This window comes from Scyliorhinus torazame, chromosome 12 (assembly GCF_047496885.1).
Source record: "Scyliorhinus torazame isolate Kashiwa2021f chromosome 12, sScyTor2.1, whole genome shotgun sequence".
Lineage (NCBI taxonomy): Eukaryota > Metazoa > Chordata > Chondrichthyes > Carcharhiniformes > Scyliorhinidae > Scyliorhinus > Scyliorhinus torazame.
Genome location: NC_092718.1, coordinates 204,887,530 through 204,905,748, shown reverse-complemented (window position 1 = coordinate 204,905,748; position 18,219 = coordinate 204,887,530). Strand labels below are relative to the sequence as shown.

Below are 18,219 nucleotides of genomic sequence, written 5' to 3'. Positions count from 1 at the left end.
TTGACGCAATGTCAGTTAGAGGGGTGCTGTGCTCTGACTGTGAGATGTGGCAGGTCCGGAAGGCTTCCAGCGTCCCGGATGGCTTCATCTGCAGAAAGTGCACCCAACTGGAGCTCCTCACAGACCGCATGGTTCGGTTGGAGCAGCAATTGGATGCACTTAGGAGCATGCAGGTGGCGGAAAGCGTCATAGATCGCAGTTATGTAAATGTGGTCACACCCAAGGTGCAGGCAGAGAAATGGGTGACCACCAGAAAGGGCAGGCAGTCAGTGCAGGAATCCCCTGTGGTTGTCCCCCTCTCGAACAGATATACCCCTTTGGATACTGTCGGGGGGGATAGCCTATCAGGGGAAAACAGCAGCAGCCAGAGCAGTGGCACCACGGCTGGCTCTGATGTTCAGAAGGGAGGGTCAAAGCGCAGAAGAGTAATAGTAATAGGGGACTCTATAGTCAGGGGCACAGATAGGCGCTTCTGTGGACGTGAAAGAGACTCCAGGATGGTATGTTGCCTCCCTGGTGCCAGGGTCCAGGATGTCTCCGAACGGGTAGAGGGCATCCTGAAGGGGGAGGGCAAACAGGCAGAGGTCGTTGTACATATTCGTACTAACGACATAGGCAGGAAGGGGCATGAGGTCCTGCAGCAGGAGTTCAGGGAGCTAGGCAGAAAGTTATAAGACAGGACCTCGAGGGTTGTAATCTCGGGATTACTCCCTGTGCCACGTGCCAGTGAGGCTAGAAATAGGAAGATAGAGCAGCTAAACACGTGGCTAAACAGCTGGTGTAGGAGGGAGGGTTTCCATTATCAGGACCACTGGGAGCTCTTCCGGGGCAGGTGTGACCTGTATAAGAAGGACGGGTTGCATCTAAACTGGAGAGGCATAAATATCCTGGCCGCGAGGTTTGCTAGTGTCACACGGGAGGGTTTAAACTAGTATGGCAGGGGGGTGGGCACGGGAGCAATAGGTCAGAAGGTGAGAGCATTGAGGGAGAACTAGGGAATAGGGACAGTGTGGCTCTGAGGCAGAGCAGACAGGGAGAAGTTGCTGAACACAGCGGGTCTGGTGGCCTGAAGTGCATATGTTTTAATGCAAGGAGCATTACGGGTAAGGCAGATGAACTTAGAGCTTGGATTAGTACTTGGAACTATGATATTGTTGCCATTACAGAGACCTGGTTGAGGGAAGGGCAGGATTGGCAGCTAAACGTTCCAGGATTTAGATGTTTCAGGCGGGATAGAGGGGGATGTAAAAGGGGAGGTGGAGTTGCGCTACTTTTTCGGGAGAATATCACAGCTGTACTGCGAGAGGACACCTCAGAGGGCAGTGAGGCTATATGGGTAGAGATCAGGAATAAGAAGGGTGCAGTCACAATGTTGGGAGTATACTACAGGCCTCCCAACAGCCAGCGGGAGATAGAGGAGCAGATAGGTAGACATATTTTGGAAAAGAGTAAAAACAACAGGGTTGTGGTGATGGGAGACTTCAACTTCCCCAATATTGACTGGGACTCACTTAGTGCCAGGGGCTTAGACGGGGCGGAGTTTGTAAGGAGCATCCAGGAGGGCTTCTTAAAACAATATGTAGACAGTCCAACTAGGGAAGGGGCGGTACTGGACCTGGTATTGGGGAATGAGCCCGGCCAGGTGGTAGATGTTTCAGTAGGGGAGCATTTCGGTAACAGTGACCACAATTCAGTAAGTTTTAAAGTACTGGTGGACAAGGATAAGAGTGGTCCGAGGATGAATGTGCTAAATTGGGGGAAGGCTAATTATAACAATATTAGGCGGGAACTGAAGAACATAGATTGGGGGCGGATGTTTGAGGGCAAATCAACATCTGACATGTGGGAGGCTTTCAAGTGGCAGTTGAAAGGAATACAGGACCGGCATGTTCCTGTGAGGAAGAAAGATAAATACGGCAATTTTCGTGAACCTTGGATGACGAGTGATATTGTAGGCCTCGTCAAAAAGAAAAAGGAGGCATTTGTCAGGGCTAAAAGGCTGGGAACAGACGAAGCCTGCGTGGAATATAAGGAAAGTAGGAAGGAACTTAAGCAAGGAGTCAGGAGGGCTAGAAGGGGTCACGAAAAGTCATTGGCAAATAGGGTTAAGGAAAATCCCAAGGCTTTTTACACGTACATAAAAAGCAAGAGGGTAGCCAGGGAAAGGGTTGGCCCACTGAAGGATAGGCAAGGGAATCTATGTGTGGAGCCAGAGGAAATGGGCGAGGTACTAAATGAATACTTTGCCTCAGTATTCACCAAAGAGAAGGAATTGGTAGATGTTGAGTCTGGAGAAGGGGGTGTAGATAGCCTGGGTCACATTGTGATCCAAAAAGACGAGGTGTTGGGTGTCTTAAAAGATATTAAGGTAGATAAGTCCCCAGGGCCTGATGGGATCTACCCCAGAATACTGAAGGAGGCTGGAGAGGAAATTGCTGAGGCCTTGACAGAAATTTTTGGATCCTCGCTGTCTTCAGGGGATGTCCCGGAGGACTGGAGAATAGCCAATGTTGTTCCTCTGTTTAAGAAGGGTAGCAAGGATGATCCCGGGAACTACAGGCCGGTGAGCCTTACTTCAGTGGTAGGGAAATTACTGGAGAGAATTCTTCGAGACAGGATCTACTCCCATTTGGAAGCAAATGGACGTATTAGTGAGAGGCAGCATGGTTTTGTGAAGGGGAGGTCGTGTCTCACTAACTTGATAGAGTTTTTCGAGGAGGTCACTAAGATGATTGATGCAGGTAGGGCAGTAGATGTTGTCTATATGGACTTCAGTAAGGCCTTTGACAAGGTCCCTCATGGTAGACTAGTACAAAAGGTGAAGTCACACGGGATCAGGGGTGAGCTGGCAAGGTGGATACAGAACTGGCTAGGCCATAGAAGGCAGAGAGTAGCAATGGAGGGATGCTTTTCTAATTGGAGGGCTGTGACCAGTGGTGTTCCACAGGGATCAGTGCTGGGACCTTTGCTCTTTGTAGTATATATAAATGATTTGGAGGAAAATGTAACTGGTCTGATTAGTAAGTTTGTAGACGACACAAAGGTTGGTGGAATTGCGGATAGCGATGAGGACTGTCGGAGGATACAGCAGGATTTAGATTGTCTGGAGACTTGGGCGGAGAGATGGCTGATGGAGTTTAATCCGGACAAATGTGAGGTAATGCATTTTGGAAGGTCTAATGCAGGTAGGGAATATACAGTGAATGGTAGAACCCTCAAGAGTATTGAAAGTCAAAGAGATCTAGGAGTACAGGTCCACAGGTCATTGAAAGGGGCAACACAGGTGGAGAAGGTAGTCAAGAAGGCATACGGCATGCTTGCCTTCATTGGCCGGGGCATTGAGTATAAGAATTGGCAAGTCATGTTGCAGCTGTATAGAACCTTAGTTAGGCCACACTTGGAGTATAGTGTTCAATTCTGGTCGCCACACTACCAGAAGGATGTGGAGGCTTTAGAGAGGGTGCAGAAGAGATTTACCAGAATGTTGCCTGGTATGGAGGGCATTAGCTATGAAGAGCGGTTGAATAAACTCGGTTTGTTCTCACTGGAACGAAGGAGGTTGAGGGGAGACCTGATAGAGGTATACAAAATGATGAGGGGCATAGACAGAGTGGATAGTCAGAGGCTTTTCCCCAGGGTAGAGGGGTCAATTACTAGGGGGCATAGGTTTAAGGTGAGAGGGGCAAGGTTTAGAGTAGATGTACGAGGCAAGTTTTTTACGCAGAGGGTAGTGGGTGCCTGGAACTCGCTACCGGAGGAGGTAGTGGAAGCAGGGACGATAGGGACATTTAAGGGGCATCTTGACAAATATATGAATAGGATGGGAATAGAAGGATACGGACCCAGGAAGTGTAGAAGATTGTAGTTTAGTCGGGCAGCATGGTCGGCACGGGCTTGGAGGGCCGAAGGGCCTGTTCCTGTGCTGTACATTTCTTTGTTCTTTGTCTTTGTTCTTTGTTGTTGACTCCTGTGATCCTTACTTATATGGTCAAAATTGGGAACCGGACATGTAGCAGCCCCAGTGTGAAAGCAACATAACAGTACTCTTTGATACAGTATATTGGAAGCTTCACTGTTATTATTAACTGTGTATTCAACCTATATGATATGTTTATATGCATATATTATTCTTGTTGCAAGGTTTAAGACAATTCTAATCTTAACGTTAGGCCAGGTTTACATTCCCCTTAACTAAAATTACAAACAACACAACAATCAACCAGGTGCTAATGGCCACAGAAACCAAGGGGAAAGAGTGCTAATGCAGTCCCCTGAGAGGACAAAAGATGTGAAAGGTCAAACAGCAGGGAAACTAACATCAGAGGATGAACTGTAGGTGTGGGGTGAGGGGAAGGGGGAAGCAAAGAGGAGAAAGGTGCAGGAAAGGTGGATAAGATTGGTGGAGGAAATGAAATGTATATTAAGAAAGAAAGTAATGGTAAAAGACAGTTAAAATGAAATGAAAACAAATGGGTCGAGCCCCACCTCAACCCATTTGTTTTCATTTCATTTTAACTGTTGTATAAGGGGCCTGAATGGGGAACGTGTGGCTGAGGCCACACATAGCCCCGTCAGTGGGGAGCTCTGCTCGCTGCAACTCCCCAGTGTAGTAAGAGATCTCTGAGGTCCCCGAAACGATCCTCAACCTCCCCACCAGCCCAAACGCACTATGGGAGGGTGCCCGGCCCCCCCATGCAGCCCCACAATGCTCATGCCAGGCACAATAGCACGCGTGCAAAAATTACAGCTTGGCACTTTGGCAGTGCCAACCTGACACTGCCCCAGCAACGGTGACAAGCTGGCACCCCAGGGTGCCAAGCTGACACTGCCAGTGTGCCCAGGTGGCATCAGCAATGCCAGGGCATCACCCTGCCCAAGGGAAATGCGCCTGGTGGCCTCTGATCCCCTGGGAGACTCCCACAAGTGCCGTTTCATCTGGTCCCTGTTTGTGGGGACCAGTTTTTTTCCCCCAAAATATACTTTATTCATAAAATCTATCATAAACATTACAGAACATTTCAAATTGTCTTGACTACATTTCCATCAGAGTTACACATTCCCTTGACTTTCTTCCATTCAATTTTGATAACCGTACACACATCGCTCTTTACGTTACAATTCCTTCTTAAACATTTACATTGTCATGTTTCTTTTATACATTGGAGTGTTAATGACCCAGACCGAGGGGGTTTTACACTGTTACCCGCCCCTCAGTGTACGTTTGCTGGTAAGACCTTACACAGTGGTCTTTCCCCATTGCGCCTTGGCGGCAGCTGCCCCAAGCTTGAGTGCGTCCCAGTGCTGAACTGCGCTTGTCTGAGGTCTCTGAGGTGAACGGGATGAATCCCAAAGCCTCAGGTACCTCGGGAATCTGCACAATAGAGTGAGACTTACTGCCTTGCTCTAATATGCAGATTTGCCAAAAAGTGATCCCTCTCACAATGGGTGGGATTCACATCGCAATGTCTCGCAAGATCGCGTTGGATCTCATGAGGTGTAGCGAGCCGGGTAGATCCCAGGAGCGGGGTGTCCTGGCTTTCATTGGCTACGCTGTGCCATGACGAGCTGCTTTTCTGGCGCATTGTGGCTGTTGGATCACACCCTCTGTTTTCAGTGGTTTATAGCTATGGTATGGGAAAACCTCCCTGCTCTCTTTCAGTTAGTACTGTCAGATCTTTAATGTCCACCTGAGGACAGATAGGACTTGATTTAACATCTCATTTCAAAAATGGCATCTCCGACAGTACACCACTCCAGCTATACCTGATGTTCGCGCACAGTGACGACATTGAAGTGCCAGTTTCAATTTTGTGCTCAAATCTCTGGATTGGGTTCAAAACCTCCTGACTCAGGCAACAGTAATACCACTGAGCCAAAGCTGAATTAGGACTAGAATGCGGGTATATGAGGTCATAAAAAAGTGAATAGCATCAGGTTCACTTCCAGAGAAGTAGAATTGATAAGCAGAGAAGTTACATTAAATTTAGCCTTATGAACAGTTCTGGTTTCCATATTATAAAACAGATATTTGCAAATCAGATTTACTTTAACAGAAACCCTTTCTATCGGGAACACACATACGTATATATGAACATACAAATTAGAAGCAGGAGTGGCCACTCGGCCCCTCGAAACTGCTCCACAATTCAATTAGATTATGGTTGATCTGATTATTGCCTCTACCCCACATTCTGCCTACCTAATATAACCTTTTCAACCCCATTGTTGTTGAGAATCTATCCGGCTCTGCCTTAAGAATATTCAAAGATTTTGCTTCCACTGACTTTTGGGGAAGAGAGTTCCAGAGACTCACAGCAACTTGAGAATAAAGATTTCTCCTCGCTTTTGTCTTACATGAGCGACTTTTATTTTTAAATAGTGACCTTTAGTTCTAGATTCTCCCACAAGAAGAAACATACTCTCCACATCCACCCCACCAAGACCCCTCAGGATCTTATTCTTCTAAACTCCAGTGATTTAGACCTGTCCAACCTTTCCTCATAAGACAGCCCGCTCATTCCTGGTATCAGACTATAAACCTTCTCTGAACTTCTTCTGACACATTTACATCTGGGGCATCATTCTCCGACCCCCGCCGGGTTGGAGAATCGCCGGGGGCTGCCGTGAATCCCGCCCCTGCCGGTTGCCGAAGCCTCCGGTACCGGATATTCGGCGGGGGCGGGAATCGGGCCGCGCCGGTTGGCGGGCCCCCCCGCTGGATTCTCCGGCCCGGATGGGCCGAAGTCCCGCCGATAAATTGCCAGTCCCGCCGGCGTGGAGTAAACCACCTTTTGAACGGCGGGACAAGGCGGCACGGGCGGGCTCCGGGGTCCTGGGGGGGGGGGGGGGCGCGGGGCGATCTGGCCCCGGGGGGTCCCCCACGGTGGCCTGGCCCGCGATCGGGGCCCACCGATCCGCGGGTGGGCCTGTGCCGTGGGGGCACTCTTTCCCTTCTGCCTCCGCCACGGTCTCCACCATGGCGGAGGCGGAAGAGACTCCCTCCTGCGCATGCGTGGGAAACTGTCAGCCGCCGCTGACGCTCCCGCGCATGCGCCGCCCGGGGATGTCATTTCCGCGCCAGCTGGCGGGGCAACAAAGGCCGTTTCCGCCAGCTGGTGGGGCGGAAATCCCTCCGGCGTCGGCCTAGCCCCTCATTGTTGGGGCTCGGCCCCCAAAGATGCGGAGCATTCCGCACCTTTGGGGCGGCGCGATGCCCGTCTGATTGGCGCCGTTTTGGGTGCCAGTTGTCGGACATCGCGCCGTTTGGGGAGAATTTTGCCCCTGGAGACCAAGATGTACTCCAGATGTGGTCTCACCAATGCTTTGAACAACTGAAGAATAACTACCCTACTTTTGTAATTTAAAAAAATTGTTTATGAGATGTGGTTCATCCAAGTCATTCATATAAATTGTAAAAAGTTGAGGCCAATCCACCTACCTTCACATCTTTGGTTTGTGGCGCTGAGACCCACACAGACACGGGGAGAACGTGCAAACTCCACACGGACAGTGACCCAGAGCTGGGATTGAACCCAGGTCCTCGGCACTGTGAGGCAGCAGTGCTAACCACTACGCCACCGCGCTGCCCTGTGAAATGTTCAATACATTCACCTATTCAAAACATGGAGTTCCCCTTTAATTACTTCAAATACTTGGAAATGCTAACAGATAAAAATCTTTAAAAAATTTTTTTTTTTTAAATTCTCCTTTTTCACGTTTTCTCCCACATTTACACCCATCAACAATAAACAATAATCAACAAGATATGTCAATCCCCATAATAACAACGATCCCATCCGCCCACCATTCCCCAAACCTCAACCCGCATGTTTACATAAACAAATGACAAAAAGGAATCAGGGATTACCCGTAGTCACCCTTAATCTACATGGCTCCCCACACCCCCCCCCAACCAACGCCATCCAGACTCTAAGAGAGCACCGTACATGATACCCCAAAGTTGCACCCCCCCCCCCCCCCCCCCCCCCCCCCAAGTCTCCAGCTCCTCCCATCCACTGCCTCTTGTAAAACTCCTCCTCCCAAACTCGGTTCCCTCCCCCAACCTCGGTTCCCTCCCCCCAACTTTCCACCCTGGCTAGACCACTCGGACCCTGTTCTGTCAGGCTCCGATGGCCGCAGCCCCTCCCCTCACCTTGCTCCCGTTCACTGGCCGGCTTAACCCGGCCAGCATGGAGGCCCTCGCCCGAGTCCCTTTCCCCCTTGCCTGGCCCTAGGAAAGCCCAAGGATCCCCTTTTAGTACACAAACCCCGCATATCCACCTACACCCCAAAGAGCCCTCCTTTCGAGTGAAAGTCCCGTCCCTTCCCTTGTCCAAATATATGCAACATTGGCTCCTTTAGCCTCTACACCCACGCGCAGTGATACAAAAAAAGAGAAGAAAATACAGTCATGAGGTTACATCGGCACATGACCATTCCTCAATTTGTCAGTTCTGCCACAGTCCTTCTGCTTTCGCAAGCTCCTCCGCTGCTTCCGCCGTTCCAAAATAAAAGTCCCTGAGCTTGTAAATCACCCTCAGCTTCGCTGGATATACAATGCCGCACTGCACCGTGCCAATGTACAGTGCCCTCTTCACCCGGTTGAAGGCAGCCCGCCTCCTCGCCAGCTCCACCGTAAAGTCCTGGTATACACGTATACCAGCTCCAGCCCACTGCACCACCCGCTTCTGCTTGGCCCAGCTCAGGACCTTCTCCTTCACACTGTACCTACGGAAGCACAGAGTCACTGCCCTTGGCGGCTCACTCGCCTTTGGTACAGGCCTCCACGACCGATGAGCCTGATCCAGTTCATATCGGATGGGGTCCTCCCCCTCCCCCAGTAGTTTTGCCAGCATCGCGGCAAAATACTCAGTCGGCTTCGGTCCTTCAACTCCTTCGGGCAGCCCCACGACTCTCAAATTCTGTCGCCTGGATCTGTTTTCCAGATCTTCCATTTTTCCTCGCAGATTCTTGTTCGTGTCCATCATCTTCCGCATCTCCTTCCCCATCGAGGCAAGTTGATCACCGTGCTGCAATACCGTCTCCTCCACTTCCTTCAGCGCCTCCCCTTGCTCTCACACCTCCGCCACTGCGCTCGCCATCGCCGTCTTCACCGGGGAAACCGCCTCCTCCACCAGCACATTCAAAACCTCCCTCATCTCCTTCCTCACCATCTCCATACATTTCTCAATCTGCGCCAACTGCTTTTGGAATTTCGCAGCCATCACCTTAGTTAGTTCTTCAGCCGTAAGCACTGCGGCCTCCCCTGGTGCTCCAGCCTCCATTTTCTTTGTTGACCCCGCGGTGACCTTCCCCCTCGCCAACGGACTTTCAGCCGCTTTTTTCCCGGCCGTCTTTTTGGTGTTTTCCGACATCCTTCTTCTCCTTGCGCTATCTCCCGACTTTTACTGCCATCGCTGGCCCTAAACCGGGCGTTACTCCCTGAAAATGCCGTTCCCGAACGGGAGCCCTCCAATGTGCGGCTGCCTCCCGCCCGCCGTCACCGGAAGTCCCCCGATAAAAATCTTTTTAATACGAATTTCCAGTGTTTGGAAATGTTGGCTTAGCTCTGATCTGGAGTAAAAGGTGAAGTGGGCTTAGACATAAGTATGGAATTTTTAACTTTTTACAATCTCTGTAGAAATTAATTCCTAAACAATTGTCATCGTCAAAGGAAATGAAATAAAATAGTCGTAAATTTGCTCAAAGTACTTTGTGTTAGCTATTAAAACAACTGCTTGTTGATAAGTTTCTTTTGAGTGATCTTTGTTCTATTCATTTTGTTTAGTAAGAACATTTTTCAAAGCTATTTTAGCCATGTTTCAAAGATGTCTGCACAATATTAGCCTTTAATTCAGCAGGTTGATTTTTTTTCTGGTATAGAGATACCATTATCTGCTTCAAATGGTATTTTTCAGGATGCCTTCCTGTATTTATGTTTAATCAAAAGAAAAGAACCCGAATGCCATTGACTTCAAACCCGATGGAACATGAGCTAGGCTCAAATCACCTTTTTCCAACACCAGAGAGTTTTGATTCACCACCAGCAGGTAATCAAGATAATTCACTTTCATTATTCCATCATTTTGGTACTATATTTTACCTCTTTTCATGCTCTATTTTCATTATGCTGTTTTCACCATTTCCCTTTTTTACTTTCTTGCTTCAATGGAAACGTCTTCAAATAGTGCAGTAACTGAACGATATCATGCTGGCTTACAGGCCTCTACCACAACTACTGTGAATGTTGCTGCAGTGCCTTTCCTATTTCTTTCCTAATCAGTGGGAAAATATAAAGGTTCCTTTATTGGTTAAGTGTGAGAACTCACTTATTAAGAATCAAGAACACATTTCCACAATGCTATGACTTAGTTGTTCATGGTTTGTAAATCACTGTTGTGTTGACAAACATTTCAGTGTTGACCATCATACAATATATCACTGCAACACTATTTTAGTTGAACAGTACTGTAGGCATATTATTCTTTGTCATATTTACCTTTGAAAGAATACTTTAATGTGTTTATTTAAATTTTAAGGCAACAAAGGATTAACACAAAGCAGAGCACCAGGCAATCAGATAGCAGTGCAAAACAATTACAGGACCCAGTTTCAATATCCCAATGTGAGGAGTAATATGGATAATGCACATAGTGCGACGGCACCAGTGCCAAATTTGCCAAAATCCACCAGGACTAGGTAGGTTGTACAATACCGAACGATATGTTAATTTTGAGGTTATCTTTGTGTTTTAACTGTTTTGGATATAAAATCTATTCAACCAAAACTCCTGAAGAAAAATATCTGGAGAAGCCTCTGTAAAGAATGATAATCACCTTCAGAATCTTTTGGTTTACTTTTGCTTTTAGTTAAAACAAGAAATATTGGAATAATTTGATTGCTGATAACATTCGGGGCCACAGGCAGACTAGCTTGGATTTACTCAGTCTATTAATATTATATTAGGACCATCACAGCTTTATACAGGAAAATATGGCGCGATTTCACGCATAAAAAACAGAGTCCCGTTTTGGGCGCACGTAGCAGAGTGTTTGGAGCCGAGAATGGTCCCTCTATCGAACGGGACTGTTTTTTTGTCCTCAGCAGAGGCTGCACTTATCTCATTTCAGGAAGATGACTTGTGGATCAGGGTGCCATTTATAAATGCCGCCCGATCCATACACTGCTGCGCCACCCCTCACCCCACCTCTTAAGGGCAGGGCACTCGGGTGAATCCAGCGTAGACATATTTAAATGAACCTAATGGCTCAGTTAAAAATGTTAATCTGGATCTTGCCCAGACAAGGCCATTAGATCGCGCCCACAGGGCGGAATTTTCCCATATTTTTTCAGATGTCAGGCTCAATCGGAAATCCAGCTCCACCCCCCACAGGCATCAGCATCAGGGCTCCTCCTCCCTGTCACCCTCCACAAGTATCAGTATTGGGAATTCCTCCCTCCACCACAAGCAAACAGAAAAAAATCCAGGCCCAGTAATGGCACAAATAATTTGTAACATTCCTCATTGACATACTCAGGTGTTTGTAACCAGTCTGGATTACCTTAATTGTGAGTACATTAACTGCTAAACCGCTTACTTTTCATATAATACAATCCCTGCCCCCAAACATGAATATCATGGTCTAGCTCCCACTTAAGGTGTGCAGATAGTCAACACATATGGCACAAGCTCCAGAGGCTCACTAATATATGGAAAAAGAAGAACAACCTAACATCCAGTTTATTCCTACTCTTGCATTGTTTAAATCCATGACCCCGGTCCTCCCCAATTTGTTAAACTGAAATATGCCCAAAGATGTGCAGGTTAGGTGGATTGGCCATGATACATTTCCCCTTCGTGTCCAAGAATATACAGGCCGAATGCCCACCTGCACTGTCGGAACTCTATAGTTCTATGGTAATCTATCAATAGGTACAGAGACCAATCTTTCATTATTTATGTACCTCTATCAGAGCTTCCCTATGTCTCCATCTCATTCTCTCAGTTTCTCTGCCCTCCATCCCATTCTCCCAGTTTCTCCGCCTCTGCCGCATCTGTTGCAATGATGCCACCTTCAAAAATAGTATTTTAGACATGTCTGCCTTTTTCCTCAACTGAGGATTCGCCCTCCTCACTGTGGTTGACATTGCACTCAACCCTGTCTGACCCATCACCTAACCTCTGCTCACATCCCTTCCCCTCCTTCCCAGAACAAGGTCCCTCTTGTCCTTACTTTTCAACCACCAGCCTCAGAATTCAAAGGATCATCCTCCCACATTTCCGCCAACTCTACCATGATGCCAACACTAAACATGCCTTCCTCTCACCCAACCCAGCATTTCACTTGCACCTGTTTCAACTTGGTCTACTGTATTCACGGTTCCCAATGCATTCTCCTTTACATTGGGGAGACTAAACATAGATTGGATAATCGCTTTGTGAAGCACCTTTGCTCTGTCCGCTAGCATGATCCCAACCTTCTGGTCACTTGCAATTTCAACTCAACATCTTATTCTCATGTCTGTCCTAGACCTGCTGCAATGCTCCACTGATTCCCAACGCAAACTGGAAGAACAACACATTAGCCGGAATTCTCATGCATTGGATTTCTCTTTTCCCATTGGCAGCGCAACCCCGCCGCGGGTTTCCAATGGCGTGGGGTGGCTTCAGTGGGAAATCCCATTGACAAGTGGTGGGAAGAGAGAATCCCACTGCCAGCGAATGGCGCGTGCAGAGAACACGTAGCTGTGGACCTGGAGAATTCCACCCCATATCTTCGGAATAGGCGCATTACAGCCTTCTGGATTCAACACTGAGTTCAACAACTTTAGGCTGTGACCGTTCCCTTCCATCTTGATCCCCCCTTTGGTATGTTGTTGTTTTTCAATTGCCTTGACCTGCTCCACCAGAACCTCACACTTCCCCCACATGGCCACCTGCCCCTTGTTGTTCAGCTTTACTCCCATTAACACATCTGTTATCTTACCGTTTGCCACTGTTCGCACTCTTCATCCCTGAATGGCACCATTAACACACACCCCTTTGGTTTATGTCTATGGCATTTTTGTCAATCGCTCCTTTGCCCTGACCTATCCTTATTCTTTTATTATGCCCTGCCTCCTCCACCAACCTCTCCTACTGTATAATTTACTACAGTTCTACCTTTCTTCAGTTCTGTAGAAGGGTCATTTGGACTCAAAACGTTACCTCTGTTTCTCTCCACACAAGCTGCCAGACCTGCTGAGTTTATCCAGCATTTTCTGTTTTATTCCCCTATGTCACCTCGATTCTTTTGTCAATTAACTTAAATCTGTGTCCTTTGGTTCTCGACCCTTGCATCAATGGGAACAATTTCACTATCTGCTTTGTTCAGCTTTCATGATTTTGAATACCTCATTAAATCACCTCTCAAAATTTCTCTAAGCAGAACAACTCAGCTTCTCCACTCTATCCATGTTGCTGAAGTTCCTCACCCTTGCAAGGAAATGAAATGAAAATTGCTTATTGTCACAAGTAGGCTTCAAATGAAGTTACTGTGAAAAGCCCCTAGTCGCCACATTCCGGCGCCTGTTCGGGGAGGCTGGTATAGGTTCTCGTAAATCTTTTCTAAACCCTCTCCCAAGTCTTCATTTCATTCTTAGAGTGAGTGGCTATAATTGGACACAATATTCCAATTATGGCAAGGCCTGTTTTTATAAATGTTAATCATAACTTCCATGCTTTTGTACTCTGCCTTTGTTTATAAAGCCAGGATCCCAAATGCCATTTCATTCAACAGTTTTTGCACAGAAACCTCAGGTCACTCTGTTCCTGCAGCCCTTTTAGAAATATCCTTTATTTTCTATTGCCTCTCTTCATTTTTTCTACCAAAATGCATCAATTCGTACTTTTCTATATTAAATTTCACCTGCCACTTGCCCACCTATTCCACCAGTCTGCTTGAAGTCTATTACTGTCCTCCTCATGGTTTTTGACCTTCCAAGCTATGTCACTGTAAGTTTTGATATTATGAAATTATGTTTAAGTCATTAATAAATATCAGGACAAGCAGTGGTCCTAGTACTATCCACGAGGGAACCTCACTGTTTCCCTTTCTCCAGACAGAAAAACAACTGTTCATCTATTTTCTGTTTCCTGTCATTCAGCCAGCCTCATATTCATAGACAGGAGGTTGAGAGGTTTGGCAGACTTAAAAGTAGAGGTATGTCTTCAAGGCCGGATGAAATATCTCCCAGGCTGTTAGAGAGGAAGTAGCAAGGGCCCTGGCAATCATTTTCAATTCCTCTCTGGCCACTGGAGAGGTGCTGGAGGATAACCAATGTGGTACCATTATTCAAGAAGGGAGGAAGAGATACACCAGGAAACTACAAGCCAGTCAGTCTAATCTCAGTGGTGGGAAAACTATTGGAAGCAATTCTGAGAGACAGAATGTATCTGCATTTGGAAAGGCAGGGATTAATCAAGAACTGTCAACACGGTTTTATTAAAGGGCAGCCATGTCTGACCAACTTGATTGTATTTTTCGATAAGGAGTCCAGATGTGTAGATGAGGGCAATGCATTTGATGTAGTCTTCTTTGACCTCAGTAAAGCTTTTAATAAAGACTCACATGGGAGACTGATAGTGAAGGTAAGAGCCCATGGGAGCTAAGGAAATTTGGCAAATTGACCAGCATTGGCTGAGTGGCAGGAAGCAGAGGGTGAAGATCGACGGGTGTTATTCTGACTGGAAACCTGTGTCCATTGGGGCTCCACAGGGTTGAGTGTTGGGGCCTTTGCTGTTTGTGGTTTATGTAAATGATTTAGACATTTATGGAGGAGGGTTTATCAGTACGTTCGTAGATCATACAAAAATTGGTGGGGGTGAGTAGTGCATAGGATAGCTTGAGATTACAGGATAAAACGGGCTGGGCAGATGGGTGAATGGAATTCAATCTGGATAAGTGTGAGTTGATGCACTTGGGAAGGACAAACAAGGCAAGGGAAAACATGATGAATGGCAGGACCCTGGGAAGCACAAAGAATCAGAGGGACCTTGGTATGCTTGTATGCCGGTCCCTTAAGGTAGCAGGGCAGGTGGATAAAGTGGCTAAGAAGGCATATGGTATACTTGCCTTTATTAGCTGAGGCATAGAGTTTTAAGAGCAGGGAGGTTATGCTGGCAAAACGTTGGTTAGGCCACAGCGAGAGTATTGTGTGCAGTTCTGGAATCCACATAGGAGGGATATGATAGCACTGGAAAGGGTGCAGAGGAGATTGACCAGGATGTTGCCTGGGCTGAAGAGTTTTAGTTATAAAGAAAAATTAGATATAGTGGGCTTGTTTTCCATCGAGCAGAGGAGACTGAGAGGGGGTGGGGGGACGATACAGGATGGACATGATTGAGATGTATAAAATTGTGAGGGGCATAGATAGAGTAGACTGGAAGAAACCTTTCCTCTTGGTGGAGGGATCAATGACCAGGGGGCATAGATTTAATGAAAGGGGCAGGAAGTTTAGAGGGGATGTGAGGAAAACCGTTTTCACCCAGATGATGGTGGGATTCTGGACCTCGCTGCCTGTGGTGGTGGAGGCAGAGACCCTCATCACAGTTAAAAAGTATTTAGATGTGCCCTTGTGATACCAAGGTATACAAAGCTATGGGCCACATGCTGGAAAATGGGATTAGAATGGTTGTTTTTGACCGGCACAGGCACGATTGGCCAAAGTGCTGTAAATCTCTAACTTTACTGGCAAGCCTTATCTATGCCTTTTGGAAGTCCATATGAACAACATCAACTGCATTATGCTTTTCAACTCTGTTATATCATCAAAAAACTCTATCAAGTTGGAAACAAGATTTGCCTTGAACAATTCCATACTGATTTATCTTAATTCACCTATATTTGTCCAAGTGACTGTTAATTTTATGCCAGATTATAATTTCTAAAACCTTTCCCACCATCAAGGTTAAATGGAATGGCCTGGCTGGATTTATCTTTGCACCCTTTTTAAAACAAAGGAATAACATTTGCAATTCTTCAGTCATCTGGGAGTACCACTGTAGCCAAGTACCATTGGATGGTTATGGCTCATACCGCCACAATTTCTATCCTTGCTTTCTTCAGCATCCTGGAATGTATCCCATTGAGTCGTAGTGACTTATCAATTTTAAGCACAGTCAGCCTTACTATTACCTCTGCTTCATCAGTTATTAGCAAATCAAGCATCTCATTTTCTATGATTCTTGGTAAAGACAGTTACAAAGTACTCAATTAGCACCTCAGCTACAGCTTCTGTCTTCAGGCATGATGCACGATCAATGACCACAAAAACGAGGTTGTAATCCGACTGAAGGCTTTAATAAGCTAGATGTTTCCCCCAGCAGCTCAGGTACAGAATGAAGGCTGCTGGGGCGGCACAGGCTCTTATACCCCACCTTGCAGGGCGGAACTACCATACAGCTTGACCAATAGGAAACATACAATATCTACCAATGGTGTTCCAGCATTACCAGATACCGTGATACCTCTACACAGACTACCACATTCACCACCTGTTTAAAAAGAGTCCGGCTGGGGTGGTGGCCTGATATAACAACATGGTAACGTATTAGAAGTTATAGATATGGAGGTACCGTAATACCTCCGTACAGCGTTTTGTAACTATTTACAATTCTATTTACTATTTACAATTTATGATTCATAATTAACTATATACTTTAAAATGAAGCAATCAGTCGATCGGGGGCCCTGGTCGTCCTCTGTGATCGTCAAAGCTTTGGTGGTGACTCCGGTGGAGGCTTGGGCGTCTGTGACTCCAGGAGCGTGGCCTCAATCTCTGTGGCAGCTTCGACACCCCTAGACGGCGCTGGTGGGGAAAACGGTTGACCTGGGAAGGGAGCGTATGCGGGGTGCGCTGGGGTGTGCGTGGGGCTCCGGCGGGCGCCAGGTCTCGTAGGGAGACCGTATCTTGTCGGCCGTCGGGGTACGCCACCGTACTGGGGATTAGCGTGGAGAAGGTGGACCCTCTCGACCAACGGGTCCGACTTGTGCGCCCGCACGTGTTTTTGGAGCAGGATGGGTCCGGGAGCTGCCAGCCAGGTCAGGAGCGAGGTCCCAGAGGAGGACATCCTGGGGAAGACAAGGAGACGTTCGTGAGGTGTTTGGTTGGTTGTGGTACAAAGCAGTGGTACAAAGATGGAGTGGAGGGCATCCGGGAGGACTTCCTGCCAGCAGGAGACTGGAGATTCCGGGACCGTAGGGCCAGTAGGACGGTCTTCCAGACCGTTCCGTTCTCCCTCTCTACCTGTCCGTTACCCCGGGGGTTGTAACTGGTCGTCCTGCTCGAGGCGATGCCCTTGCTGAGCAGGAATTGACACAGTTCGTCGCTCATAAAGGAGGGCCCCCTATCACTATGTATGTAAGCGGGGAACCCGAACAATGCAAAGATGCTATGGAGGGCCTTGATGACGGTGGTTGAGGTCATGTCGGGGCAGGGGATGGCAAATGGGAACCGGGAGTACTCGTCAGTCACGTTCAGGAAGTACGTGTTGCGGTCGGTGGAGGGGAGGGGGCCTTTGAAATCCATGCTGAGGCGTTCAAAGGGACGGGAAGCCTTTATCAGGTGCGCTTTCTCTGGCCGGTAGAAGTGCGGTTTGCACTCCGCGCAGATTTGGCAGTCCCTGGTGGCTGTCCTGACCTCCCCGATGGAGTAGGGCAGGTTGCGTGGAAAAAGTGGAAAAAGCGAGTGAACCCCGGGTGGCAGAGGTCCTCGTGGAGGGCTCGGAGGCGGTCCACTTGTGCGTTGGCACATGTGCCGCGGGACAGGACATCAGGAGGCTCGTTTAGCTTCCCGGGACGATACAAGATCTCGTAGTTGTAGGTGGAGAGTTTGATCCTCCACCCCAAGATCTTATTGTTTATTATCTTGCCCCGCTGTGCATTATCGAACATGAAAGCAACCGACCGTTGGTCAGTGAGGAGAGTGAATCTCCTGCCGGCCAGGTAATGCCTCCAATGTCGCACAGCTTCTACTATGGCCTGGGCCTCCTTTTCGACTGAGGAGTGGCGGATTTCAGAAGCATGGAGGGTACGTGAGAAGAAGGCCACGGGTCTGCCCGCTTGGTTGAGGGTGGCCGCCAGAGCTACGTCAGACGCGTCGCTCTCGACCTGGAAGGGGAGGGACTCGTCGATGGCATGCATCGTGGCCTTTACAATGTCTGCTTTGATGCGGTTGAAG

General features: G+C 47.8%; 1 protein-coding gene across 3 annotated transcripts in view; it reads left to right on the top strand.

The window, feature by feature from the left end:
- The window catches only part of spata22 (spermatogenesis associated 22), a 168,651-nt gene that overhangs the window by 26,789 nt on the left and 123,643 nt on the right, over window positions 1-18,219 (top strand). For all 3 annotated transcript variants that reach the window (XM_072469744.1, XM_072469746.1, XM_072469747.1), the window contains exons 3-4: window positions 9,918-10,049; window positions 10,539-10,698. In XM_072469744.1, coding sequence (XP_072325845.1) covers window positions 9,918-10,049; window positions 10,539-10,698 — 292 coding nt within the window. The remainder of the gene's footprint in view (window positions 1-9,917; window positions 10,050-10,538; window positions 10,699-18,219) is intronic.